Genomic DNA, 26,072 nt, shown 5'->3' with positions numbered 1-26,072 from the left:
CTGGACGTTTGATTCCACGGTCGGAATTCGACCCGACTCGGTCTAGGCATTGCCGATCACACGTACACGGGCTGTTGCATAATAAATAATCGATCAGCATTATGCTCCGAGCATAAATCCGCCCAACCGATGTGAACTCAAGTGAGCTCACCGTGAACCCCGGTGAGAAACGTGAGAGCCAATGATAGAGTGAGCGGGACGGAGCGTTTCACGTGCGTTTCGAACCCGTACGCTTGCGCGTGTGTTGTGCCGGCGTTCTCGGTATCTTTCTCGCGGCAACGCGAGAACCGCGAATGCACACCGGACGGAAGTGTGCGGTGAGTTGGCCGGTCAGTGTATGTGTGCCAGTGACCGCGCTCGCTCGCTCGCGGTATCCGTTTTCTTGAAGAAAGTTATGCTGTGGCGGCGGCGGTACCTGTCAGATAGTGATTGAAGTGATTGGAATCGAAAATATTCAATGAAAAGTTGCACCCAAGGCGATGCCAACGTTTGCCCGTGAACGGTGGAACGTGAGTGAGAAGGTTCGCTTTACGCAAACGGCGTGTGGTAGCTTGCGTTGCGTATTTTGGGGTCCCGCCAAGTGCTGGTGAATTTTGCACACGACAGACTACCTGGTGGGTGCGCTAATCATTGGCAATCAAAGAAGTGAACAGTGTGAACGACTAGCGGCACTTCCTGTTTCGATCGTTACGGAAACCCCCGCCGGTGGCAACATAACCACGGCTGTCGGTGGGGTGTTTTGCGTGTTCCTTTCTGCCTAAACCCCCGGGGTTTCTAGTCCAGCAGTGCCTAGCCCAGAATCACACGGTCCGTTTTTTGTGGTGCGCAATTTTGTTTTTTAGATGATTGTTTACTTGCCGTACACAGATCGGGGCCATGTTCCGCCCACCGCGATGGGGTTATCAAAGGAAAACAAATAAGAGTATCAAAAATGGGGGTGCTGTGAGCTTCGGGTGGGAATGAAATTGAGCAAGGATTACATCACACCATTGGTATTGGTGAGAATGAAGTTGTAGAGAGTAATTGCTGTTCCCTGGTGGCAGTTTTCCACCTGGCCACGGAAGGCGTCACTCTACTGCCTAGTATTGATTTCGAGCGGACCGTTATACCGATCGCACTACCGAGCACTAACACCACCGGAAATGCCAGTACAAAACACACAACACACATGCGTGCCAGTTCTTGGTGGTTCGCTCTTGTCACCCGGCGCGACATTATGTTGCTCCTACCAACCCATTTATCCTTTCGACAACATTAATAAAACTGTCGCCACGATACAGCAGAGAGGGACAGAGAGAGAGAGAGAGCGAGAGATTGAGAGAGTTGCGGTTTGCAAGAGAAAACCACCGGAGCGAAGAACGGAACTGAGACTGAGACAAGAACCTTCCACACTAAGGATTTCGCTTCGAATTTCTAGTCTTCCACCTGATTTTCTTGAGGCGTGTTGCAGTCGTCCTTCCGGTCGCGGTACACGCAGAGTCGGTCCTGGTTAGTGTGCAGGTTTTATCCGGCTAGATTGAAGACAGTGAGTCCGTTTCGCAGGTCACGAAGCCCTAGGAAGGAACGTCCCGCGATCCGCGAACGAAGTGAAACCGTTGCAGTGTGCTAAGAAATGACCTAACCGTTGCTGCAGATCGATCCGTAACCCCCTTATCGATATACCGTCCACTGACTGGCCGGACCCTAGCTGAAGATGAACCGGTTCGAGCCCATTCCTTCGCCGAGCGAGGCTCGCCGAACACTTCCTCCCACCGGTGGACACCGGGATCACGGGCCCTCCTCGGTGGTGATCGCGCACCGGGAATAGTCGCAGTATCCGGTCGCGTTCTAAGGACCTCCTCCGCCGGCACGGGGCAACCCAAAGCCAAACGAAACCAAACGCAAAATGCTTCGCAAAAATCGCAGCCTGGCCGATTTGAAGGGGTATGTGTCTGCTGGTATTTTGTTTCTAATTCTGTAACTCTAATTCGACACGAACGGCGAACAGAGAAGATTGGAAGCGCCTCCCTTCACGAAACATATCTTCATATCTCACCGCGTCATGATGGTGTTAGTGTGGACCTCCTGTTCGTCCTGTTCCGGCAGTCATCGTTCACTTCACACGCTCGTACGCGGGCTGGAAACATAAAATATAGTTTTATTACATAATTGGAGCCCACACACTTTCATTGATTTTTCATGCCACCCACCAACACCGGGGACCGCCCGCCATTTGGTGGCTGAAACGTGGGTCATCCGTAACCTTCAGAAGCTTAAATACCGTTGGTTTTTTTTTGGTTTTTTCTTCTCACCCATATCCCAGTTGGGGCCCGTTCGTGTTGTCGAAAGCCACCGAAAGCTTGGGTGGCTTGGGAGGAAATCCTGCGCGCGAGAGTAGCAAATAACTGGCCGATGAGAGCCAAGCGAGGCAAGGATACACAGAGAGCCAATTCTATACATTTGGAGTATTTTATAATAATTTGGGGAGGAAAGTTACCCGCGCCCGACGCAGAGTCAGCCCTTTTCTGTGTATCGTTGAAACTCTCTGTTAGCTGATAGAAGTAGACCTTCCTCCGTTCGTTCGGGTTGTTTCATTTTTATTTCAAACGTCAGCGTTTATTAGGAATCTTAAAAAAACTAAAACAAAGCTGAGGTCCAAGCTTTTGTGAAGAGCATTACGACATTATTTCATGCACATTTCTATACTCAACCCCACCGCGATCATCCGTCTCATCTAAAAAACCGATGCCAGCATGTAACTAAAGCAAACTAAGCGTCAAATCAAAAACACCCCCAAAGAACTTGCCGTTTCTTTGATGGTCTGGTCTCGGTCCCAGTTAAGACAGGTTTCCGTTCCCCATTCATTCCAGATCGCCCCGCAAGGGTTTGGCGAAAACTTTTCACGCCAAGGGCGGAATAGTTGCGGCCGAATGTGCTCGTCTGGACATTGAAGGGTAAGTGTGTGCCTGCCCCTTACTGGCTTAGCGCAGGCAGTAGACAGTGCTACGCATGTGTGTGCTCCATTTTGTGCGGCTGAGTGTTGTGCAAAAAGCGACCTAGAATAGGACACTTCACGTAATTACACTAGCAGACCGTAAAAATACATCATTCACACCACAACATTGCATTGTATGGCATATTCGCATATTTTGACCGCTGTTTAATGTTGCATGAGAACATTCTCCTCACATTGCGTAAATATATCTTATTGATTCACCAATTAACTTTTCTCCTTAACACTACGGCACACAGATTTCAAATTATGCTGAAATAACAGCTCTCGTTTGTTCGTAGTTAGTAGTGTACAGTCGGGTTGATTTTCCGGCACACCCTGTGCGCCGCGTTCTGAACTCGTTTTCGCGTGACTTACAAGTGGGTCTGGTTTCGAAAAACCCCACCTTCAGCGTGGCTGATAAGACACACGCCGTCTTGAGCAGGTGTTCCGTTTAATCATCCGGTATCCCTGCCACGAGGCACCCACAATCTGGCAATCACCACCTGTGGCCGCGCCACCGTTTATCATGTTTGACATCAGCAGCCGGCGGATAAGCCTTGGGCGGCCCCCAAAAAACGTGTGACTAATAACGTAGCCAACAACAACGGGAACTCGCACGCGCGAATTGCCCAAAAGTAATTAAAACACAGTTAAACGTGTTCGGCCGATGCCAGCGCTGTTTTGCCAAACCCAGACACGTGTGTTAGGCCATTGACACGGTTCAATCCACCGCCATCCCCCCACCGGCAGTGAACTCTAGCGAATGCTCTTTGTATGCTCGCTCAGCACACAATTGTTTGTTTGATGGTCTACCGGAGAAAAAACTGGGGCTCGGGCTTATGATCCGTCGAGTCGAGTGTCGAGGTATCGCAATAGAGACCGCCAACGCAGGCGAAGGGGTGGATCAACCATTCCAAGGCGACTCAGCTTCAGCTTCACGGCGGCCGATAATTAGCGGCTTAAAAAACAATGAATATTGAAGCCGCGGATCTTATCTTGCACAACGACCACAAGCGCAGAACGACGGTGCTCTATGCTCGTCACGATTGCTCCACAATCGCGAATGTATGCGTTATGCTTTGCGGTGCCCACTCGGTGGTGTAAGTGGGCGCAACGTGGACCCGCAAATACGCGAAACGCGAACCGAGGCCTTTCAACCCTTGACGACGGAGCGCTCGCCTCGTTTGTAAAGTTGTAACGGTTCCCTCTAGTGCCTCGCATGTCACTTCCTTTCGATTCCTGATCACTGGACACTCGGTTGACCGATCGTTCGGAGTGGTTCGTATCCATGGGTTAATTATGTACCACGGCGCGCCGATACCAATACGTGCAGAATCTTGCGCAAAAAGTGGAACGAAAGGCGGCGCCGGGGTCAGCGAAGAGAGAGACTCCCCACCCACCCACCCACTGGTTGGGGGTGGAATAGCGGCAATTGGAGAGCGTAAACATTTACCACCCCGCGTCGTGACGGTCGCTTCACGGGGCCTTTCACGCACCTCGCGGGACTCTGGCTGGTAGTCGGCGCTGTTGTCTGGCGCGGTCCGGTCTGGCAGTTCAACCTCGCGACTGTAAAGCCCACGTCCGTGACAACCTGCACAGCCCCAATAGAGAGAGAGCGAGAGAGTGTGTTAGTGGTGCGTGGTCGATTTTTGTTTTCTTTGTGCCGTGTGCGGTGGACAAAAAAGAAAGACGATCTCACGACGATCCAGTGGCCGCTAGTAGATCGCCAGTAGTGACGTTATCGGTGCACGTATTGTTTGCAGTGCGTGCACTACCTTTTCGGAGGTGGGCTATGTACCGCTGCTGAATGTTAATAGCCGTTGCGCAACGTTGATCCAGTGTCCAGTTGGTATTTGACAGTGCGAAAAGACAATCCCATCTGAGCCCATTGAAGGTGGCCCCCCATTTTGGCTGAGCAGCTTAACCTTTTTGCAATCCTGTATACGCATCGAAACGATGGCGAGGGCAAAGTATTTTTAGCGTTGCGTGTACCGGTGGCGCAGAGCATACGCAGCACCACACGTTCCGACTATCCGGACCTGGTGAACCTGGTGAACCTGGAGAAAGTGCTGGCGAAAGCGTGAAAGAGACGATGTGCGCCATTTTTTTTTTTGCTGCTGATGCTGCTGTGAGTTGACCTCCATATCCGCCATCGCGATCGGAATGAGTTCGGAGTTCCTTGCGGCTTCCACTCTAGTCTACTACGCGATGATCACGATCAACAAATTTTCAAAGTAAACATCGTGACTGGTCCTGGCCCCTTGCTTGTTGTTTACTGTTTCGGGTGGCCTTCGATTTTCTCGAGTTGGGCGGGTGATGGGAAAACTGTTGCGCACCGTAGCGAAGAAAAACACGTCCCAGTCTGGGAATATCCAATGACCAGTCAGGCCCGGAGGGAGATTAATTCCCTACGGTCGCCACGTTCGCCTAATTAGTGGCAGGAACGTGTTGGTTTTTCGACGGAGCGGTCGGTCCCGACAGTGACGGATTTTCCCTGCATGGCGGCGACGGAAACGTCACAGACCCCGGACATCCGGTGTTTCCGGTGCCATTTGTGTCGTGGTGCGGCAACGGAAAGATAAAACGCCCGAACGTTATCGTGTACCGATTAAGACCCTTTGATGCGTCGGCGCCACTGGTAGTGGTGTCACGGCCACCCTGGGGGGGTGGCCACCACTACACAAGCACAACCGACACGAGGTCGCGATTTTCGCGAGCCCAGCTGGCCGCGCGTGGTTGCGCTGGTGTTGGTTTGCGCAATGCGCGATTGTCCCCGTGTGTGCGATCAGCTGACGGTTTGCGTATCGGCGCGGGACGCGCAGGGTGGCCACATGTGCCACGCGCACGCGCCCTTGGGTTGTCCCGAAAGTTTGTTGCTCCTGTATCCTATCAGTTGATTCTCAAAATGATCGTTAAAAAGTGACCTTTCGTGGACTGCAATCCGCCTGCCGTTTCAATCCGTTACCGCTGATAAGAAGTAACTTTTGCCAATCATTAACAGCGTTTGGCATGGAATGCTTGTCCCCGAAACACTAATCACACACGCAGATAGGAGGAGCGGTCCATTATGTCGCGGGTCGCACGGGTCACGCAGATTATGTGTCGTCCGTGCTCCGTAATTCAGCAAGAGTTTTAACAAAACAAAATTCGCTTCGTTTTTGTAGTGGCCGATTCGGTGCAGTGATACGATGTTGTGACCGTTGGTGAACTGTCGGTGAACGGCGCAGGAAGCGGCCTTATCAGCCTCCGCTCCGGATAGTGCAGAATGGGAACGGCAGACGCTAGTAGTGTAACTGTGGAACTGTGAACCGAACATCTCCTTGCGGACAGTGGTGCCTCCTTCCCACACAGTCTCTCGTGCGTGAGAATCTTAGCTAGCGAGCCCTCCCCACCAGTATGGTGTCCGTGCCGAGTGACCCCGTGTACTATGAGGCGGGGCCGAAGCGGGGCTCCAAGTTCCTGACGCACTTTGCCCGCCGGCTGCGCATCGGCAAGGGCTCGTCGTCGTCGTCCTCGTCGAAGTCGAAGTCGGCGGGGGCCGCCGTGCTGGAGTTGGACTCCGAAGAGGACCGGCTGGTGGTGGGCGACACGGACGAGATCGTGATCCTGGGCAACGGGGCGCTCGCGACGGACCCCGAAGCCCTGACCGGCGGCAGTTCCGGGGCCGAATCGCCCACGGTGGTGCTGGTGGTGCCGGCTGCCGTCGTCACCCGGCCACCCTTCAAGCGGGGCAACTCGTTTCGCCAGAGCCTCAACTATCTGCTGAAGCGATCCACCCGCTCCAAGCCGACGGAACGGTCGTGCACCAGCGACAGCGACGTGGTGCACGAGCTGGACGAGGACATGGCGAACGCGCGGCACCGGAAGCGCCCACCGGTGCTGGACGCGTTCCTGCCGGAGCAGGTGCCGACCAAGCGGCACAGTACCGGCGACATCTTCAACGAGGACCTGGACGGTGTCGGTGGCATCCGGGCACGGGAGTTGCGCACCGCCGGACGCCACCGGCGCGTACACTCGGACTCGACCAGCTACGGAGCGGCCGGGGCCAAACACGCCAAGCCAGCGGTCACCGTTGTCACGATCGCGCCAACGATCGGTGGCCCGGGCCAACCCAAGTGAGTGCTCTCTTTTGATGCTCTATTTAACGCTTTCGACTTTGTGTAACGCCAATCTGGCGAGAACCCGAAGCCCTAGGCCCTGTGACGCTTCTGTGTTTGACGCCCACCCTCGGGCGGCTGATATTGTCTCGGAGGGGGGCCGGTGTTTATCTACATCCGGTTTGCAAACCAAACCCCTGACCTGCTCGTTGGATCTCTTGCGCGGGCCCCATTTTCCTGCTGTTTACTCTACAAGACGGTGTATTTGTATGCAAACGAAGTTAAGGACGATTCAGATGCTCTGATATCTTGTATTATACGGGGGCAAACAACGGCAGCGAACGCTTTTACTGCACCTGCAGCTCCGGGTTACGTTATCTCAAGGCTTCCAGGGATAAGTTGAGCACTGTTTGCGGTCTATAAACCGTCCTCTTTTTACGTAGGTTCACCGGTTCACATATAGGCTTGTAATTAATTCATTCATTTTGGTGAATATGGTGGGCGAGGGTAACAGTTTCAGTTCCCTTCCGATATTTTCGAGAAAGGTTTTGAACGGTTTTGGGATGTGTAGTCGAGAGTTGTCATGTTGAAAAATCAGCTTCTTAAGACTTTTATCCCATTCTGGTCGTTTTATGGCCAAAGCTTTGCTTCAAATGCACTACTTGTTGTCGATGGGATTGTCTATGAATAATTTCATTGAATTTTAAGAGCTCATAGTACACCACACCATTCATATCCCATCAAAGGCACAGCATAGCCACAGTTACCTTTTTGTGTTCAGGGTTCTCAGGGTAATTACTTTTTTTTACGTTTTTACTTTTTACGTAATAAATCCCTTTTTACCAGCGACTATGACTTATTCATATTGAAGTAATGAAGAAGTAGTCCTGGCAAAAACCCTCTAACAGAAACAAAACTCGACATGCTCAGACGCTTTAAAAAGGTGTAGTTTACATTTTAACCAAAAACCGCGTTGCTATATTGCGTTAGATGCGTAGCTGTCAAACACATATTTCATTTAAAAAGATTTGTGACATTTAGTGAGTAATGCCATCTTTTGTAAAACCGCATAAAATTAATTCAAATTCATAACACTATTTCACTAGTTCAATTACATTACTGCTTCGAACTGCTACTGCTGCTTATTAAATAATTAATTCATTTCGATTTGTAAAAATGTCGGTGGCGGCCACCATCGCTCCCAATAGTTGACGCATGCTTCGATGTTGTTCTTGCTTTAATTATTGTTTATGTCCATTTCTTTACTTACTTTCCAAAATAATAGTAGTGGGCACTGAAAGGTGTGCTCGCTCCGAAACATGGCACAAAGGTTACGGTGTGGTGTGGCCCACACCGCAGCATACCTCCCCCAGGACCGGTGGAACCAGCCGGAGAGTGAAGTGGTTGCTACTGCCGCCACCGCCCCATCGATTCAGGTCAAGGACATTCGGTTCGATTCGGAGCTTGGTCCGGTGTTCTGCCACCGTTCTCCGGCCCGTCGATGTAGCTCTTGCCCTTTTCAATCATACTCTACCTTCCCGCATCGGAAAGGAGTGCTTAACGGTGGCTACAGTCACTCCCCGAAAAGTTAATGATCTCCCCCTTCGAGAGTGCTCACAAAGTCACATTGAGAGGGTTTTTTGCCCCACCGTGGGCAAAAAGCTACGTATCTTATGCATAAAAATAGAAAAGTGGCGATCGATTGGCGTTCTGAGCAAGTCCTTTACGCGCCCCTTCTCGGTTGTTGGACGCTGGCAGAACTCACTGGGGGCAGGTTTTTGTTTCGTTTTTTGCGCAACGCTGGCAATTCGGCGACGCACCTGTGCACGCACACGCAGCGGCTAATGGGACATATCTGGTGGCAAGTCTTCTTATTCTTTTCGCGCCGCCGACTCTCTTGACGTTGCCCAACCATGAACCGGTGCTCTTATTTTTGACCTCTTTTCCTCGGGCGTGATCGCTGCATGCTCCCTGCTGCTCCGTCCAACGATACCAGTTCCATCGATCGATGGATGAGTTTTTCGCATCTGGGAACATCTGAGGCTTTTCACAGCATCCAAAGACAGCATTATGCTTGATCTTCTCTGAGTGTTTGAATGGTCCAACAATTTCTTTTTGGATTTTGAAAAGAAAATGGCAAATATGCAACAACTCTTGGGGCGCCTTGGGAAGAGTTTCGACTTGGGAAGACAGTTTCTGGACGCCGGCAACCGAAGTTGACCAAGTTTCCGGTTCCACGCAAAACTCCTCTACACAGACAGTGCGATCTGCTGTGTGTGTTGGTGGTGTACGCTGATCGTATGTTGCAGCTGTCCGTTGTGCTCTTTTTTTGTTTCAGTTCTCCCCTTTTTCATGCGTTTACCACACAGCGCGACACATGCTTCGGACACTCCGCGCGGAACCTGTTTTTCTGCCCAACGGTTTTTGGGTTGGGTTCGAAACGGCGGTCGTTGGTCTGACCGCGTGTACCGGTTTAATGAGTTTTCCCCCGTCAATTTGCAGTGGACGTATTTGCTTCTCGACGTTGATTGCACACGATCGATCACACTTGATCGAGCCGAACCAAGAAGAGCAATATGATGATGCTCGTTTGATCAGTTTCGGGGGCTCCAGTTACGAGTTCGATTTTTACCTTTAGTTTGAAGTTGATATGTTAAGCGAAACCATAGCAGAAAACCCGGTTACGGAACGGGACCTTAATTTATTGTGCAAATTCGCCCTGGAGAGAGAGACAACGAAGACAATGTGAGGATGAGAAAAGCGATGAAAATGAGAGCGAAGAGTGAAACGCGGAAACCACTCTCCGCCGGCCGGGAACGTGTTGTTGTTGTTGGCACTGGCCCCGGGTCCCACACACCACGCTGAAAAAGCGGCCAGCGGTACTAACACCAGCACTATTGTTTACGCCACACGCTGCGCTGGTATGTGGCGCACAAGCGGATCGCCATTGTGGTCCCGTCCGGCCCGTCGGAAAGGTTGTTTGGCGCGTGGCGCTCCGTGTTAAGGACTCGGCTTATTGGCCGCCAGTGCGAATCGATCGATCGTGTTCCGGTGATAACGCAGGCGAGCTGGAACTGAAAAACCTGCCCCGAGTTGTCGCGAGAAAAACACGTTACAGTGCTGTGCAGTGGATGCAGTTGCATCTTCCTGGCTTGCTACTACTTCCGGTGCGCATGGTTATTGAAAAGTAAAAAAAAACACGGTGTGATAAGAATCGGTGGTGGTCTACGTAACTGCATCCCACACGCGTGTGAGATAATAACCGGCGGGGCGGCTACGATATGTAATTCGCAAAACAAGGAATGCAGTGTATGATCCCAGCAGCACTCAACCCTTTGCTCTGGCGCTGGCGTTGAAACCGCGTGCCGTTGGCTGCCGAGAGCTGCTGTCAGAACAATTGAAGTGAACCCGGCGGGCGGGTTTGTGCTCCTCCCACCGGCGACCCATTTTTCCCGTGCGAATCCGATATGCACATTGAATTATGCAACGCGAACGCCGCCATCCCATTTATTTGGCCTGCCGGGGTTGGATGTGCCAACTCGCGGACAGTCAGGCTCAACACCCGTCCGTCCGGTGTATCGATTTCGGTGCTTTCAGCATAAACCCCACTCGATGACGACGAACTAAATCGCTTACCTCGCACTGCGTCGACCGCGGGTTCCGCTTTCCGGTCGGGTCGGAAATTATGCCCCTTACATGGGGCGGGCGGCCCACCCCAACAGCCCCGGTCATCGACCGGTCCAGTTTTTGACGCCAGCAAGTCGCCCCGAGTCTCGATGATTGCAAAAGGAACGGGCAAAGCAAAAAAGTAAAATACGGAAGCAAAACTGCGCTGTCTAGGGAAGAGGTTATCTCACCAGCCGCCGGCCGGTCATTTTGCGCGAACCCCCTTTACCGCCTCTCCGCCTGTCCGCGGGCGCCCTGTCGATAGGTTCTTCGCTGCTGGTGGTTGGCTTCCTGGCTGGAGCTTAATGCCTCTTTAATCTATACATACCTCCAACCGGCGAGGTGTGGATTTCAGAGGAGACCAGTGCCGGGCGTACGCGGCACTGCGTTCAATTAGTTCACAGGACAAGAGTAAGTGGAGGATACTTTTCCAAAGGACACCTGATCCAACCGGCCCTGAGCCTAGGAGAGACGGCAGTTTCGTGTTTAAATACACCCTAAGCGGCACGCTTCACTATGGAAACGTCAGCTGTCCTGTCAGCTGTAAATTTCAAACTGGGAATGGTTGATTTGCCTTCATTAGAACGGGAAACTTCTAGAATCTGGATCTTGGATCGAATATGTGGAGCAATTTCCTACGGTCCTTCTTCTCAGTGAGTTCCCCGTAGTTGACGCGGAAAATAACAATTAGCGAGCGCAGCAAAATATTTTGCTACATTATCTTTTAGCCTGTGGGCTTGCTTTCAGAGATTCCCAACAGCAGCAGCCGTCTGTACCGTTTGTTGGGTAAATATTTGAGTTTTAAAAACGAAAACGCAATTCACGGCCACCGATCGGCCACCGGCCGCCGGATGCGCCTTGCACACCGCTGCTCTCCAGCATCGACACCTGGTGAGGCTATCAGGGTAGCAGCCGCGACTGATAAGAAGCGGAAATGGTGCTTCTTCTAATAGCGGCCCTCTGGCCGCGGTCAACACTGTCGCTCGGTAATAGAATAGAACAACATAAACATGCACAAGTACAAGGCGTTGATACCCGTCGCCCGTCGCTATCGTCACAGGGTTTTTTAAGCACCTTGACACCTGGCTGTCGGGCGAGTCGCGCAATCGGAACATGATTGCCGCTTATCTTCCACCCCGATCTGTGTCTGTGAGAACAGTACAGCAGTACAGCGCGACATGTGGCAAACCACCCGGGGGCACACGCCGTCAATTATTCAACAAAACTGATTCATAAATTATATTCTGACTCATCATCCATCTGCCTGGCGGGTCCCTTTGTGGCAGGTCCTTCCCAAGAACAACAGGTGCCGGGAAGTAGACGAATAGTAGGACCACGGCGCACAGCACCGTGGTGTGCCCTTGTAGATTCGGTTGGGCCGAGCCTGACCGAGGGGAACATCAACAAGTAGCGCAGAGTTCGTGGTTCGTGCTGTCGTCGTCTACGGCGACGACGATTACACGACCGAGTACCCCTATCTCGCGGTCCCTCGCTGGTTATATCACGCGGCACGACGATCACGTAATAGGTGGCGGTCCTTATGGTTCCCATAATTTTCCGCCACGCGGCAGAACCTCCAATCGCGGGCATGCCCAAGAATAGGAGCACCTAGGACTTATCGTTGACATTAAGGCATATCGCGGTCCACAACGGGCCCAGGAAGTCCGTTGTAGCTCCCTTACTAAAGCTGGCACAACCTGTCCCCGTGTAGAAAGCCCAGGTGCAATGGATGTCTGACAGTCTCTAACGGCCCATAACGAACGCCCCGCCGTAAGTGGAAAAGTGTACGCCTCGTGGTCAGCTTCGGGTGGACAGCGTGTTACGACGACCCCCTGTCGTTGGGGATACTGCGTTGCCTTCGAGTATATGTGTATGCGTTTGTGTGAGAGGTGGCTGAATCCAGCTCGACCAGGATCATGCTGTGCTTTGTGCAGGGCATTGCCAGCATGAACCACAGTGGCGCCGGCGGTAGCAGCAGCAGCGGTTCCGCGATGGTCCGAAGAAACAGCAAGCTGCTCGGCTCGTCCGAGGTTTCCTCCACGTCGTCGGCATCATCTTCGTCGCCGGCCGGAAAGCGGTTACACAAGGCGCGCCGAATTATGCTGCGAAAGTCCAGGTACTAGGGATTTGGATCGGTTGATCGCGATTTCCGTGCAACGAGGATTACTGTTTTATTTGGCCAACGTCTTCTCGGTGGAACTGCGTCTATTTACGCGTGGCTTTAACGCTACACCAGCAGTCGACGACTGGCCCGTTGGTTCGCTTGTTCCATCGAAACAGTAAATCCAATTACTCGACAGGAGCCTGACCACCTGACCACCTGATTCACGGTTTTTCGGATGTGATTATTTTTGAAAACAACCACGTGACACACGGTATTGATTGTGAAAAGCCCTGGACTGGGCGTGCTATAAATAAAGCGAACCAGAGAGATGCCCCAATTCGAAATCAGATTCCATGTGTCGTAAAGAGGGGAAGGATTTATTTTGTGATAGTTAAGCATGGTAGTTATGTTACGAACTGGTTAATGTTCATTCTTCTGTATTTTTGCCGAATTTGCCTACAATAGTTCCGGTTCTTGAGCGCCAGCGTTCGAAATATCGCGTAAGACTCTCTAATGAGTAAGACTCTCGAGGATTTGTCGAGTTTGGTCGATTGACCATTGTTCCACAAAAGTTCCGGGAAGCATCCATTGTGACGAAGTCCCAACTGGCCATCAAGACTGAAAGGCCAACAATCGAAAGAGGTGCTAAATCCAACAATCAAAAGCTAAAGTCGATAACTGCCGCAGCTTGTAAAAATGTATGAATAATTGGAGACAATCGATCGCAAGAAAATAATCGAATCGATAAGAAAATTTTGGATGACTAATATACACTTGTAGACTTTTTCTTCGCACCTTCAGTTCTTTGTTTGACATAATGTAGTAACTGTTTTTTCCGCAACTTTAGGCATTCGCTTCGCCAAGTGTCGCACAGTGATTCAAACAATGATCTCACAAGGGCATCCTGACCTCTCTAATACCGTTTCGCTTTCTTCATTGGTTTTCCCCCGACAGATCCGCCAACAGCGTGGGACTGGGAACGCGGCCCCTGCCGCTGTCCTGCACCGTAGAGCCCCTCAGTTTAGTGGAGTCCTCCGGACCATCGGAAGCGGTAGCCCACCTGACCGTACTCTCACGCAGCCCTAGTCATAACACATCGAAGAGTGATGCCAAGTAAGTGAAGTTCAGCTATGACTAGGTTCGTTATCCAAAAACATGATCACCAGGTAGCGCACGGCAGGGGAAAAGATCCCTGCGGAGAGCCTGCATGAATCATTGCGATTGCAAACATCAATTTTCACCCTTATCAAGGCGCTGTTTCCACCGGCCCGGTGTGAGTCACGGCTGCCGAATAGTGTAGCGATTTTGGCAACCATTAACCCCGGCACAGCTATCTCTTCCGATGACTAACTACGGAGCCAACCATGCCCACTTTGCAAACAATGGTACAGGATTGCCCTATCGCGCCTTCACGTTGCCACGGTTTAGAGGTTTACGAATCCTTTGAATTTTTGGTAAATTTTAAAAAGTCCTAAAAAACTATGCTCATTTCGACACTACATCAAACGGGGGCTATCGTGTTGCAGTCATCAGCCATTATCGCTGCAGTGCAGGTGATGCAGCCTGATGTTATCAGTTGAAGCAAAACATCGCAATACCGGTGCCAGGTGTTCCGGTTACCCGAAATCCGGATTTGATTCAATTTGTGAGAAAAAGAGATTACTGTCTTCGTGTCATCGTGAGGTGGGGTCCAAAAATTCGTCCGATAAGGTTGCAACAATCGAAGACGGAACTAATTATCAGCCCGATCCTAATTAATTATCTGCCAACCACGAGCGCGAGTTCTCAACGTCAGCGATCCTCATCATCAACCACGAGCCCACCGCTGCTCGTGCCTTCTACGTATGGAAATGGCCATCATGGCTGCGTTCTATCACACGCCCGTGATAAACCTTGACGATTGGTAATCACAAGACCGTTCTCAATATCAGGCCGGGAAAGGGATGAAGAAAAAAAAAACATCTGGTATCGCTTTTCGTCGATGCTGACCATAAAGTCATAACCAGGCCGTTTTTAGCACACTCTTCCTTATCAGCGTTTTCGATGCGAAAAAGGGCCCTGTAGACACACACCGTTCCATCGGTGTTAAACCGCGTCAAACCGAAGGATAATGATGCAGCAAAACAACCCTGGACAACCCCCCCAGAAATGACATTCACATTCTGCTTATCCGACTTCCCCCCTCAAATCCTGTATCCGACAGCATTACGGTGCGTGTTTCGCAGTCGCGTGATCTTATCGTGCGAGGGGCCCCCGCTGTTCGGATGTTATGGCGTCCCGGACGGCATCGTGTGGGAAAAGTTTGCCCTTTGACCTCCACCGGAAAACTGGGAATGTCGGCGGCAGCAGACTAGCGCTTCCAAGCGCTAAGCTAAGTGTCCAAAATTGACGGCGGCAACCCGTTCCCAGCGAGCGGGCTGGCGTAGCGTAGAGCGCACCGGTTGATAAGATAATCCTTATCAAAACTATAGAGATCCCACCCCGTCGAAGACGCGGGTACGGTGCGGGCTCTTACAACTCTTTGCCGTAACGATACGAATCGAACACTTCTTGTTCGCGCGCGTAGATCGAGCGGAGCGGGCACTCGAATGGGAAAATTACTGTTCAGTTATCAAGTGGCGCTGCATTCGACCGGTTCGCCAGTGGACCTCGCAACCTTCGATCCTTCGCTGGAATGTTGGCGTATGGTGGTTGTGCTGTAGCATTGAGTTACTACTGCTACTAGCTCTAGTGTATTTCGCGTTCCAAATAGAGTCCGGTCCGGTCTAGCGGTGAAAGTGATCGTGCACCGCCAAAGTAAACATTTCGCTCGTGACGCAACGTTGTGCTAAGATTAACGCCACAAGCACTCGCCTTTACGGGGCAAGAATAATTGCCCCTTTATTGATTGCTATGCTCTGAGGCGCGTGGTACAATCGTTTAAACAAGTGCGCGACGCCCGTACATTTTGACTGTACCGAAGCATAAATTGAAACGTTTGTGTAACACCGGGCACAAGAGGGCGACAAAGTCGACCCTGTGCGAACCCTCTATCATCGTTAGTTTTATCTGGTTTCATTGCGTGCCAACGTGTTGCTGGGCTTATAGTGCGTTTATCAGTGGACCGAGAGCAGCCGTAGCAGCCCCGCATCGGTTTACCCGGTTATTGATACGCTTCCGATACCCGTTGTTGATCTTTGTGCGGCAGCACACTTTGGTTCTCGGTTCCAAACGCGTTTGATATCCACTGGATCCAGAACCCAATTATGGCGACGATCGAGTGATGAGCGATCGGCCCTGTGCTGAACGTAGTAACGTCAAAGCGAGATGCGCGCTCGTTTGTTATTGATGAACGTGCCATGTTTTTGTTGATGCTGCACACGGCCTTTCGGTCGGCCTTCGAGATGCACTTCGCTGGCCGCCCGGCTATGCCGCGGAAGTGAGACGGACGATCGGTGTTGTTATGAAAGCGTGCAGCGTGGGCGAGAAAACTATCAATAATACAGACGGAACGAGAAGCGGCACAAAGTGACAGTTCAGTGTTTACTGCTGCTCTCCGAGTGTTCCGATAAATCCGGGATCCAACAGTGAGTGTTGCCTGTGTTCGGACTACCACCGGCGTGTGTGTCGTGTTTACTGCAAAATTCTTATGTTTCTCGTGACGAAGTGCGTGCTGCGTTAATGGGTGTTGTGTGCGAACCGGCGCAACAAAACGATCGTGCAGTCACTCGCTCCGTGGACGATCGCACGCAGCTGTTGTGACACGGCACGGGTTGACGGGTGTGCTTCCAGCTAGCCTAAGGCTTCGAGCGCCCGCGGAGCGCCAGACACACTGATACAGTCCTTGAGCAGTCCTTCAGCGACACGAAGCACGATGCCTCTGACTCCAGCATACTCCACACCGAACATCGCTGCGGATGACGATCCGGAAGAGGGTGGTCGGGTGCGCTTGCGGAAACACAGTGCACTCTATCGGTAGGTGGAAACCGCGGTGTTGTGCAACACCCCATTCGATCGGTGATCGGCGCTCCTCTCAGTCTCTCACCGTTCTGAACCAATCAGTGCAGGTGGCTCGAAAGCAGGGGAATAAAATTTATATTTATAAGAAGATCATTTATTTAGGTCACAAAACTCAGACATCTTTAACCATCGTCGTGCCCTGTCTGGTCGAAGTGAGTCACTCACAATGCGACACAGCGCCACGAAGGAATCGAGGTGGTGCGATAAAAATAAGCACAATCGGCAATCACAGCTGGCTGACCGCAATCCACCGCGGATGGTGCCGCGAAGGTTTTGATCTTTATTTTTACAAAAGTTGATGACACAACCAACCCGTATGACTCGATGCAGTCGGTTGCTCGCAATCTTACATTTTCACCCAACAATCATTATATGTCGTGCGTTTCACTAATAACACTTTTACTTTTTTGGTTCTAAAAAAAGTCAAGTCTAAGGGGTTTTTTTTAAATTGTGACCCGATTACTGTAATTTATCTTGTTTTGTTCGGTAATCATGTAGGCACGTGTTTAATGGCTGCGAGGTACATCAAGCGGATCAAGCAGGCCACGTTTCTACTAATGACACGTTTGGCAGTTGGTAGTGAAGTGAGGCATTAGAAACACGTTTAGAGCAACGTTGCCAATCATCATGGCCGTCCTTGCTTTGTCAGCATCCATCAGTCATTCGACACATTTTCTACTGAATCGTTCAATTTAATCGTTAATCGTTCCACGGCAAATCAATAGTCATTGTGTACCGGCGGGAATTATGGCTACGTCAGTACTGTACTGCTTCGTAGGCTAGGCAGGGCACGAACTTTGTCCAAAAGATAAACAGAATGAGTGCTTCGCTCAGTAATGGTTTGTACTAAATGGATGATCCTTCAGCTAAATATGAATCCCTTTTCTAGTGTTCGAACATCCTTAAGACCTCCGAAACTCACAGCTTTGAGTTTCCAAACGAATCAGCACTAGAGTTTTGATTGGCAACGTGCTGCAGCATTCGTATCTTTCGGTCTCCGAGAGTGTGTAAATTGTTTTTGATATGCTTGTTAACATACCGTCCCACAGTGACGGAGAAATGTACAAGCGTCAAGCGCCAACAAAGTGCTAACGGACACGCAACCGGTGTCCGCGGTCGTTTGCACGGCTTGGAGCTAATTAAATGCAAATCGAATGTAAATTGAATTACAGTACATCTTGTTGCATGCCCGTATCGCGGGACATCGGCACCGGTCGGCACACACAATCATATGCTGGCACTATGATCGTGGTGTTGCCCGGGACAGCTGTTCCTTGATTGGCACCACCTGGGGCGGGGTGGTTCGTCGCTGACCCCCGTCGGGTTCGCGAAATAACGACGACGATTTGCTTCGAACAAGCCGTCCGAAGTGCACCGGTTGCATCTTTTCGCACACATTCACGATGGAGGAGACGGTAGTAGAAATGGTACAAAACGGTCGATTAGACAGTCAAGTCTTTGATTATTTAAATGCCCGCAGCTGGTCTAGACCTAGACCTTTGTTATGAAACTCACCCCGGTGACTCCACCCCGCTAACGTGTTCCGCTTCCGACCCGATCCGTTATTGCAGATCCCTTAAATCGCTGTCGCCATCGGCACGATCGTCCACCATTCGGAGCTCCAGCCCGCACCCGCTGAAGTCGTTCAGCAGCACTCGTGATACCATCGACAAGCCGGAAAAGCACCATAAGAAGAAGGAGGGCGGCATGTCATGGGAGCAGAAAAAGTTTGCCCAACACTTCGCCCAGGTACCGGACGACGAGGTGGTGCTCGACTGTAAGTGGCACACGAGTGCGACGGTAGCAGCAATGTTTAACGATCGTTGTCCATTTCGCAGACTTTTCCTGCGCCCTCGTCGGCGACATCCTTCTCCAGGGCTACCTGTACATCACGCAGAACTACTTCGCCTTCTACTCGAACGTGTTCGGTTATGTGACCAAGGTAAGGACGCTCGCCCGGACGTGAGACTGAGTCCCTAACATTCGGCGGATGTTTCCATGTCTTTCCTCAGCTACTCATCCCAACCATCTCGGTGCTGGACATTTCGCGCGAAAAGACGGCCTACATGTTTCCGAACGCGGTCGGCGTGAAAACGCGGGACGATCGGCACGTGTTCGGTAGCTTTCTGAGCCGCGAGGCGGCCTTCTACCTGATGTGCAGCGTCTGGGAGCGGGCCACCTCGCCGCAGAGTGATTCGTTTAGCGCCCTCCAGCATTCGCGGCTTTCGGCCCCATTGCACGCTGAAGGGTCGGAAGGTTCGCTCGATGAGGACAGTAGTTGCTACGATGGCAACGAGATCCTGTTTCACGAGAAGGACGACCTACCGGATCTGCTCGATTCTGGCGATTCCAACGGCCAGCAGCTCAATGCGACCGAAGGTGGCACTAATCAGTCGTCCGATGGTACGTGCCGGGTGCGAGCGTGTGAAATCCCCGTCGCTGTAATAACATTGCCTTTCCTTTTTTTTGCATATTAGATTCCACCTCGAGGCAGAAGCAGAAGAAAATTAAAAAGGAACTGCTCCTGAAATCGCCGGCAATCGTGAAAAGCCCCGTGATCCTCAAGGTGGCAACCGGTCCCGGTGGATTGGAGAGTCTCAAGGCGGAAAAAGTCTTACCGACGCTCAGTAGCGCACTGGGCGCTGGGCTCACCGGTGATCGCGGTGCTTCCGGTGATCAAACGGTGGCCGGTGGCGGTGGAGTGGCCGGTAGCAGCAGCAGCAGCAAAAGTAGAAGTAGATTTTCTATGATAAAACAAAAGCTCCAGCACATCCTTCCCTCCGATTTTGGTATTATACACATAGGCATAATATTGACCGTCATCCTGGCGCTGTTTTCCTGCTTTCTGGCGTACAAGATAAACACCCTGCAGGCGCGCCTCTCGGCGCCCCGCATCCGACTGGTAAGTGATGCCTGCGTGGCTCGTCCCGGAAACGGACAACTCTCTGACTGTCTTTGGTTCCGCAGGGCGATGATACGGACTTCTATCTCGACGTGCTGCGGTGGCAGAAGCGTCTGCATAGCAAAAGCAAAGAGGAAGCCCAGCTCGTGCTAAACTCTAACCTGGAGCAGATCGTCCGGGTGCGCAAGAGTTTGGAAACGCTCTCGCTACTGCTCCAGGATACACCGTCGGTGGTGGACGCGGGCAGCGGAGTCCTCGGAGAGTTCGGTACTACGACCGTTGCCGAGGGTGCGGCCAGCGATGCCAACACCGCCGGAAGCATTCTGCCCACGGCAGCCGGCAGCGTACTGGATGGCGATAGCATAAATCAATACTTCCACGAAGATGCCACATAGCAAGCTTTAATCGAGGGGGACCGCCGCTACTGGGCACAATGCGACGAACATTGACATCGGAGGACACTGGCCACCGAGCAGAGGCGGCAGCGTCGGCAGAGAGAGAGAAAACATGAGACAAACGCGTGGTTCAATACCCGCGGTGAAGTGATCGGTGGCCTGTGTGATTTTGGGTAAAGAGAGAAAGAGAGAGCGAGAGAGAGATTAGCATGTAAGCGTTTCGGTTAAACGTTAATTTATTATCTACGCGAGGATTAGTTTCGTAAGCTCTCGTACGCGAGGAACAGCGGCAACAGTCAGATCCAAGGTGGACGAAGAAAGTGTAACGGAAGACTTTTGAGCCCCCCACCACGCACGCTTGGCTCGTAAAGGGCTTGATTCTGCCCGCGAAGCGTACGGTTGTTCTGGGGGAACCCGAATTCTTTTCGCGGGAAGCTATGCCACTTAAAGTTTCAAGCAGGCACAGCGATCGTGGTCGTGTGCGAGGTGGTTTCTTTCGATGCATTTACTACCGGACCGACGATAGAATTTGTTAATGTTTATTTTTTAAGTTAGTTGAGCATAACTATTTGACACAGAGAACAAAACGACTCGAGACTACTCCAGAGCTCCACCAGACAACTCCGAAAACACCAACCGGTGGGAGCACAGGCGAGATTGGAGGGAGATCCTTCAGTATATCATGCTTTAGACAAACAAGCTGTAGTTCCTCGTCGAAGGAAGCGTAGAACTAGGGTCAATCAGTTGGGCTGCGTGCCCCAGAGGTGACCGAGGCGACCGATACCGGCTCATTTTGAACGATGCCTTTCTTTTACATTGCCGTGCGCGTATTACGTAGAAACTGGGTACACAAATTCAACCCTCAACCAACCAATAGTAACGGCCTTTTGTAGCAGCAGCGTCACGGAGAGCTTTTTGGCTTTTTTTATCGTATTACATCCTACCGAACCAGCGTCAATTGCTATTGCTACCGTTTCTTACAATACCGGGCCGGGGTTTTCCATCAATTATCATCCATTGTGCCATACGCCACCACCACCGTGACACAAACTGCAGGCGCACAATGTTCAACCGGAACCAATACCAACGGCTGGCTGGAGAAGAACGATTCTACACAAAAACACAGGGCGCTTCTCACCCGCTGGTCCCGGTTTCGTAACATTATCCCCTTATGGTCAACACTGAATTTGGACGCGATGAATGGGTGTGATTTTGTGCAATATGATTGTACGAACGAGTGTGTGGCTTCAAGGCACAGAACTGGGAAGCGCGCGGAACGGAATTGGAAGCAAAGCTTCAAACAAAGAGCAAACCATGGCATCACGAACGGCTTCATTTGGGGACAATTTTAAAAAGTTCGGTGCGATACGTATGCTGCGCAGGCAGGCCCTAGGATGGGCTGGTACCGTAACACTGCTCCTTTTGTATTCGTTTGTGGTAAATGGTAAATTTATGCGTGCGACGATCGGGGAAAAAGACCATCCCGCGGGCGGACTTAATTTCGGCAAGTGATCAACTGAAACGCGAAAAGCATTGTAAACACGTAATACAACTGACTGTGATATGTATGCAAAATACATGAGGAAATCGCAAAAACCCTGAAAGGGGCAGAAGGCTCGCCAGGAAGCGAGGATCCCACGCCCAGGCGCCGCACCCACGCGACTTCGAGTAGGGACGTTGGCGAACTACAAGCAATGGTCGCGCGCGAAGAGCAAAAACAGAAACAATGGAATGCGGGATAACCCTGTGCACAGATTGGTGTGTGTATGTGTGTGTGATTTAGGTTTATCGGTTTTACGTCTGTTATTTTGATTTTCGTTCATATGGTGAAGAAACAGAAACCCCAAGCGCTTGTTTCCAAAAGACTTTCGTTGGCTAGGGACATAGGGAAATGCATCTATTTTCATGAACCGGGGAAACGTTATGACGTAGGATAAAAACAAAGACATACGAGCTAATAAAACCGTATCTTGAACTATGACCTGCTGCGTGTTGGAAAAAGGAAAGAAATATTTGAACATCTTTGTAGTGTCTACCTTTTGCCAGAGCTTAAACCACCTTAAACATTTAAACTCCTCCTCACTGTCAATGATCGTAGCTGCTTTCTTTTTCAGAGCATTGAGCGCATGATGCTTAAATAAATAAGTAGTTTACTCATCGTTTGTCGCAATCCCGGCGTACGAGACGCCAATAATTTATGTGGGAATGTCCCGCATGGTTCGCTGGCATGGGTACTTTACAGCAGTAATAACAGCTGCTTGATCGTATGATCTGTGTTCGAATTTCAACACTTAAAAATGAGTAGTGCGAGCCGGAGTCCGAGTTGGGATTTATCTGGATCCGGCTTTTTTTCTGCCTCTTTGCGCTAGCGCGAATGCATTATGCTGGCAACTGGCGCCACTTTCGCCAGCATCCGCTGCAGCAACACCGCGATCTGGTGTCACAACGCGTTAGATAAGTGACATTGGGCCCCGCCAACGTACGCAACTACCCGTAAAGCAAACCTTTTTTTTATGTATAAAAGCCCACGACCCGAACATGCAGATGAGCAGACGGTCACCGCCCGTGCTAACGAAAGATTGTGTTCCACCACAAATCTGCGCCCTCTTGCCGGTGTGTCATCGAGCTGACCACAACTTGTTTTCTCCCGCATTCACCGCACGCTGGCGGGGTTTGGGTGATTTTAAGTCGGAAAGGAAATTTCACTCGCCTCGCGTGTTTCCGACCGGTCAGTTTCACTTTTGTTGCTTCGCGTGCCGTCCACGCTGCTTGCGCAAATCTCGCGCGACGTTTTTTCCTTCACTTTCGCGCTGCATCAAACATCGGGATATCGGAAGGAAGTGCTGCTAGCATTGTTTCGTAGAATGACTAGCCTGCGAAACGCTCGAGTGTCCGCGGACGGTGGCGCTGTGGTTCTGGGGTTAGCTCTGGTGGCTCTGGCCGTGACCACGGCGGAAAGCTTGGACGCTAAGCCAACATCAGTGTCCGGTCTGCCGATGCACTGGGAGCCTTCATCGGCCGTGGAATTACGAGCTGTGCTGCGATGTAAGTATGGCGGGCAACAATAGTAACCAGATGCAGTTTCGTTTACCGAAGAGTGTTGTAAAAACGATAGTACGATAGTTACGAGAAAAAGTAGAGAAAGCAGCGTAGATGGACCATTTTCAGTTGGTATGCTTTTAATCTGTGCAAGAAACTGTGTTTTCCCATAAAATAGCCCTCAGCGGAAAGACGGTACCCAGTAGCGATCAGCCGGAAGGAAAACAGATACCCACGTTCTCCGCAAACCCATTATTTAGCCCATCCAGCCCTTGCAAGTGTCTCAACGGAATATGTAGCTGCTGCCTTGGTGAGGCCTGCTTTTGTGTATTGTTTGTAAGTGGTCCATCCAGTGGATATAACATATAACCCCCGACAATGTTTGTCCCTTGCCCAACAGGAGTCTTTAGCATGAACGGGTGCGCAAACCTTACCTACATCCCGGAGGACTTTGCGTTCGAGTTTCGCATGATTTTCAACAATCGCGTCATGACCAAGCGCCGAATTAGTGGCAAAAATCCGGCCCCAATCTGTGTGCACCCGCCGCGATTCGATTTTGTTGAAGTTTGTGCCAATTTCTACGACGTTTACTTCGTCGGTCGGAACATGCACGTGTGCATGGAAATGAATGGAAATTTCGAAGGATTTGAACTGTTCTCGAGGTAAGCGGCCGGGGTCGTTACCTTGGCGGAGGAAAGGGGGGGGTTGCGCCAACCGCTAACGGAACCGTTTCTCGTTTGCAGATCCTTCAACTGTCTACGAATAGGCGATGCGGGAGTGAAGCTTTTGAAACCCGGTGAGCAGATTGGAAGTTCCGTTAATCCGTCCCTGGAGGCTGAAATTGATTCCGGCGATGATATCGAGGACTACGACGAAGCGGTCGTGTGACACGTGCGCACGGACGTCAAGGACCACATGTTGTGGGCTATGTACAAGCTGCATTTTATTAAATAAATTATTCAAATCACGTATAATTGCAAAAATCACATACAAAACAGCCGCCGCCGCCGCCTGCGTTTGTCGGTGCTGAGCCCTGTGTGTCGGGCGGCTGTCAAGTTTGACGTTTGAGCCGCGCGTTCTGTTCCGAACAAAACAAAACACGCCGATTTCTGTTGCCTAACGAGCCGGCAAAATGAACCTGTTTCTTCGCACGATACGTGCTCGCTGTGATAGAATCGTAAATAACAAATGTGCCTCTCTGTCGTTCGCCCATCACGCCCCGTACACAACGAAAGTTCGGTGCGAGCTTGACCGGGTCACCGAACACGAGGTGACCGCGAACGGGCTGAAGCCTCGCAAGCACCGGGGACGCATCAAGTGCAGCAACACTGCACTGCCACCGGAAATACAGGATGCGATAGCCAAGTGTGCTAAAGATTTTCCACTCAAAAGTTTGATCAGCGATGGGCGGCGGCTGTCGAATTGTATCCGCTCGCGACACTGGCTTCCCCTGGATCCGCCCACCAGCGGGCGACGGAAGAATACGGCCAGCGACCGAGTGCCGATCAGTACCGAGCGGCAACCATCGTCCGTTTTCGACATGCACGACGAGTACAGCTGTCTCACGCAACTGGTGGGCCGAGCCGATGCCGAGTATGCGGTGCTGAAGCGTATTTTCACCGAAATTAAGCAGCGTGATCCGGAGCTGCGGCCACGCAGTTTCCTCGACTTTGGTGCCGGTGTCGGCACAGGCACGTGGGCCGTGTCAGAGTTCTGGAAGGAGCATTTGTATGAAATTATGTCCGTCGACAAATCCCGCCACATGAACGATCTGGCCGAGCTGGTGCTGCGCCACGGTGATCCGAATAAGGCCATGATGCTGCGCAACGTGTTCTACCGACAGTTTCTTCCGGCGAATCCGAACCGAAAGTATGACCTCGTGCTGAGCGCATTCGCGCTGTTCGATCAACCCACCACGAAGCGGCTTCTCGAACTCGTCGACCAGCTGTACGCCACCTTCGATCGGTATCTGATCCTCGTAGAACAAGGAACGAACGCCGGCTTCCAGCTGTTGGATGGTGTCCGTGAGCATATCGCACGGACCCACACCGGTGACGGTTCACACTTGTTTGCCCCCGTAAGTAGCTGGCCAAGCTGTGGTCTAGCCAAGCAGCTGTGGTGCTGATCGGTGCCCCCCTTTTCCAGTGTCCGCACAGTTCGCCTTGCCCTCGGATAGCGCAGAACGACGGGACTCCGTGCAACTTCGAAGCTACGTACAAGCACAGCTTTGTCCCGCCGAGCGGAAAACAGTTCGGTACCATTCGGTACTCCTACCTGGTGTACACGAGAAATCCTCCCAACAGCGCGCAACGTTTTCCGCGCCTGGTGCGTCCGACTGCGGTGCGTTCGAAGCATTGCGTTTGCCACACTTGCAGTGCGGATGGCGCACTGCGCGATGCCACGTTCACAAAGTCGAAACATGGCGAGTAAGTAGCCGCGAAGCGGTGGTCATTTGAGTTGTGATGTCTTTTGGAATGTTCATTTTTTCAGAACCATTTACCGCTGCGCCAAAGCTAGCCGTTGGGGCGATCTGTTGCCAATGAACGTCCAGTGGGATACCTCCGCGGGTGCGCCAAACGAGGACGAAAGTTAAACGCTTACCGGTCAACTTTCTCCCGTAGCACTTTATCCTAGTTCCAGAGGGTCCGAAAGAACCTAGAAAAAAGAATCGCAATAAAAGCGTTGGCAGCAACGTTCGGTGCTTGACAATGTTTCATTGTTTCGCAAGTATCCGGGAGTATCCGAGTATGTTTAATAGTATCAATTTGTTCCCAACTAAAGGATGTTAAAGGATGATGATTTTAACAAGAAACCGGAAAAGTTCCCTTTGCTAAAGAGATTGATCTTCGACGAACACTCGGTGTCGGTGGCTGTGACCGAACGGCGACATTAATTG

At 51.4% G+C, this 26,072-nt stretch overlaps 3 protein-coding genes across 3 annotated transcripts; all 3 read left to right on the top strand.

The window, feature by feature from the left end:
* Positions 1-6,370: 6,370 nt before the first annotated feature.
* LOC131208695 (uncharacterized) lies at positions 6,371-22,086 on the top strand. The gene is made up of 7 exons (XM_058201515.1): positions 6,371-7,089; positions 13,796-13,954; positions 18,412-18,617; positions 18,679-18,782; positions 18,853-19,243; positions 19,318-19,742; positions 19,808-22,086. Exons 1-7 carry the CDS (start codon positions 6,371-6,373, stop codon positions 20,135-20,137), a joined length of 2,334 nt encoding a protein of 777 aa, XP_058057498.1. The 3' UTR covers positions 20,138-22,086.
* A 915-nt stretch (positions 22,087-23,001) lies between these two features.
* Positions 23,002-24,064, top strand: LOC131207339 (uncharacterized). The gene is made up of 4 exons (XM_058199949.1): positions 23,002-23,182; positions 23,355-23,486; positions 23,577-23,838; positions 23,920-24,064. Exons 1-4 carry the CDS (start codon positions 23,002-23,004, stop codon positions 24,062-24,064), a joined length of 720 nt encoding a protein of 239 aa, XP_058055932.1.
* A 244-nt stretch (positions 24,065-24,308) lies between these two features.
* Positions 24,309-25,872, top strand: LOC131210532 (methyltransferase-like protein 17, mitochondrial). The gene is made up of 3 exons (XM_058203791.1): positions 24,309-25,253; positions 25,322-25,602; positions 25,667-25,872. The coding sequence occupies exons 1-3, from the start codon at positions 24,309-24,311 to the stop codon at positions 25,767-25,769; spliced, it is 1,329 nt and encodes a 442-aa protein (XP_058059774.1). The 3' UTR covers positions 25,770-25,872.
* The last annotated feature ends 200 nt before the right edge of the window (positions 25,873-26,072 follow it).

Source organism: Anopheles bellator, chromosome 2 (assembly GCF_943735745.2).
Source record: "Anopheles bellator chromosome 2, idAnoBellAS_SP24_06.2, whole genome shotgun sequence".
Classification (NCBI taxonomy): domain Eukaryota; kingdom Metazoa; phylum Arthropoda; class Insecta; order Diptera; family Culicidae; genus Anopheles; species Anopheles bellator.
Note: the sequence above shows the minus strand (reverse complement) of the source record. Positions and strands in the feature narration are given on the sequence as shown.

What these genes read in the sequence shown, in the direction of transcription:
- LOC131207339 (XM_058199949.1), top strand. Translation starts at nt 23,002, where the DNA reads ATGACTAGCCTGCGAAACGCTCGAGTGTCCGCGGACGGTGGCGCTGTG. An exon ending in ATTACGAGCTGTGCTGCGAT is followed by an intron (nt 23,183 to 23,354) that starts GTAAGTATGGCG and finishes CCCATAAAATAG; the next exon opens with CCCTCAGCGGAAAGACGGTA. An exon ending in GGATTTGAACTGTTCTCGAG is followed by an intron (nt 23,839 to 23,919) that starts GTAAGCGGCCGG and finishes TCTCGTTTGCAG; the next exon opens with ATCCTTCAACTGTCTACGAA.
- LOC131208695 (XM_058201515.1), top strand. Translation starts at nt 6,371, where the DNA reads ATGGTGTCCGTGCCGAGTGACCCCGTGTACTATGAGGCGGGGCCGAAG. An exon ending in GGTGGCCCGGGCCAACCCAA is followed by an intron (nt 7,090 to 13,795) that starts GTGAGTGCTCTC and finishes TTCCCCCGACAG; the next exon opens with ATCCGCCAACAGCGTGGGAC. An exon ending in ACATCGAAGAGTGATGCCAA is followed by an intron (nt 13,955 to 18,411) that starts GTAAGTGAAGTT and finishes CCGTTATTGCAG; the next exon opens with ATCCCTTAAATCGCTGTCGC.
- LOC131210532 (XM_058203791.1), top strand. Translation starts at nt 24,309, where the DNA reads ATGAACCTGTTTCTTCGCACGATACGTGCTCGCTGTGATAGAATCGTA. An exon ending in GTTCACACTTGTTTGCCCCC is followed by an intron (nt 25,254 to 25,321) that starts GTAAGTAGCTGG and finishes CCCCTTTTCCAG; the next exon opens with TGTCCGCACAGTTCGCCTTG. An exon ending in ACAAAGTCGAAACATGGCGA is followed by an intron (nt 25,603 to 25,666) that starts GTAAGTAGCCGC and finishes TCATTTTTTCAG; the next exon opens with AACCATTTACCGCTGCGCCA.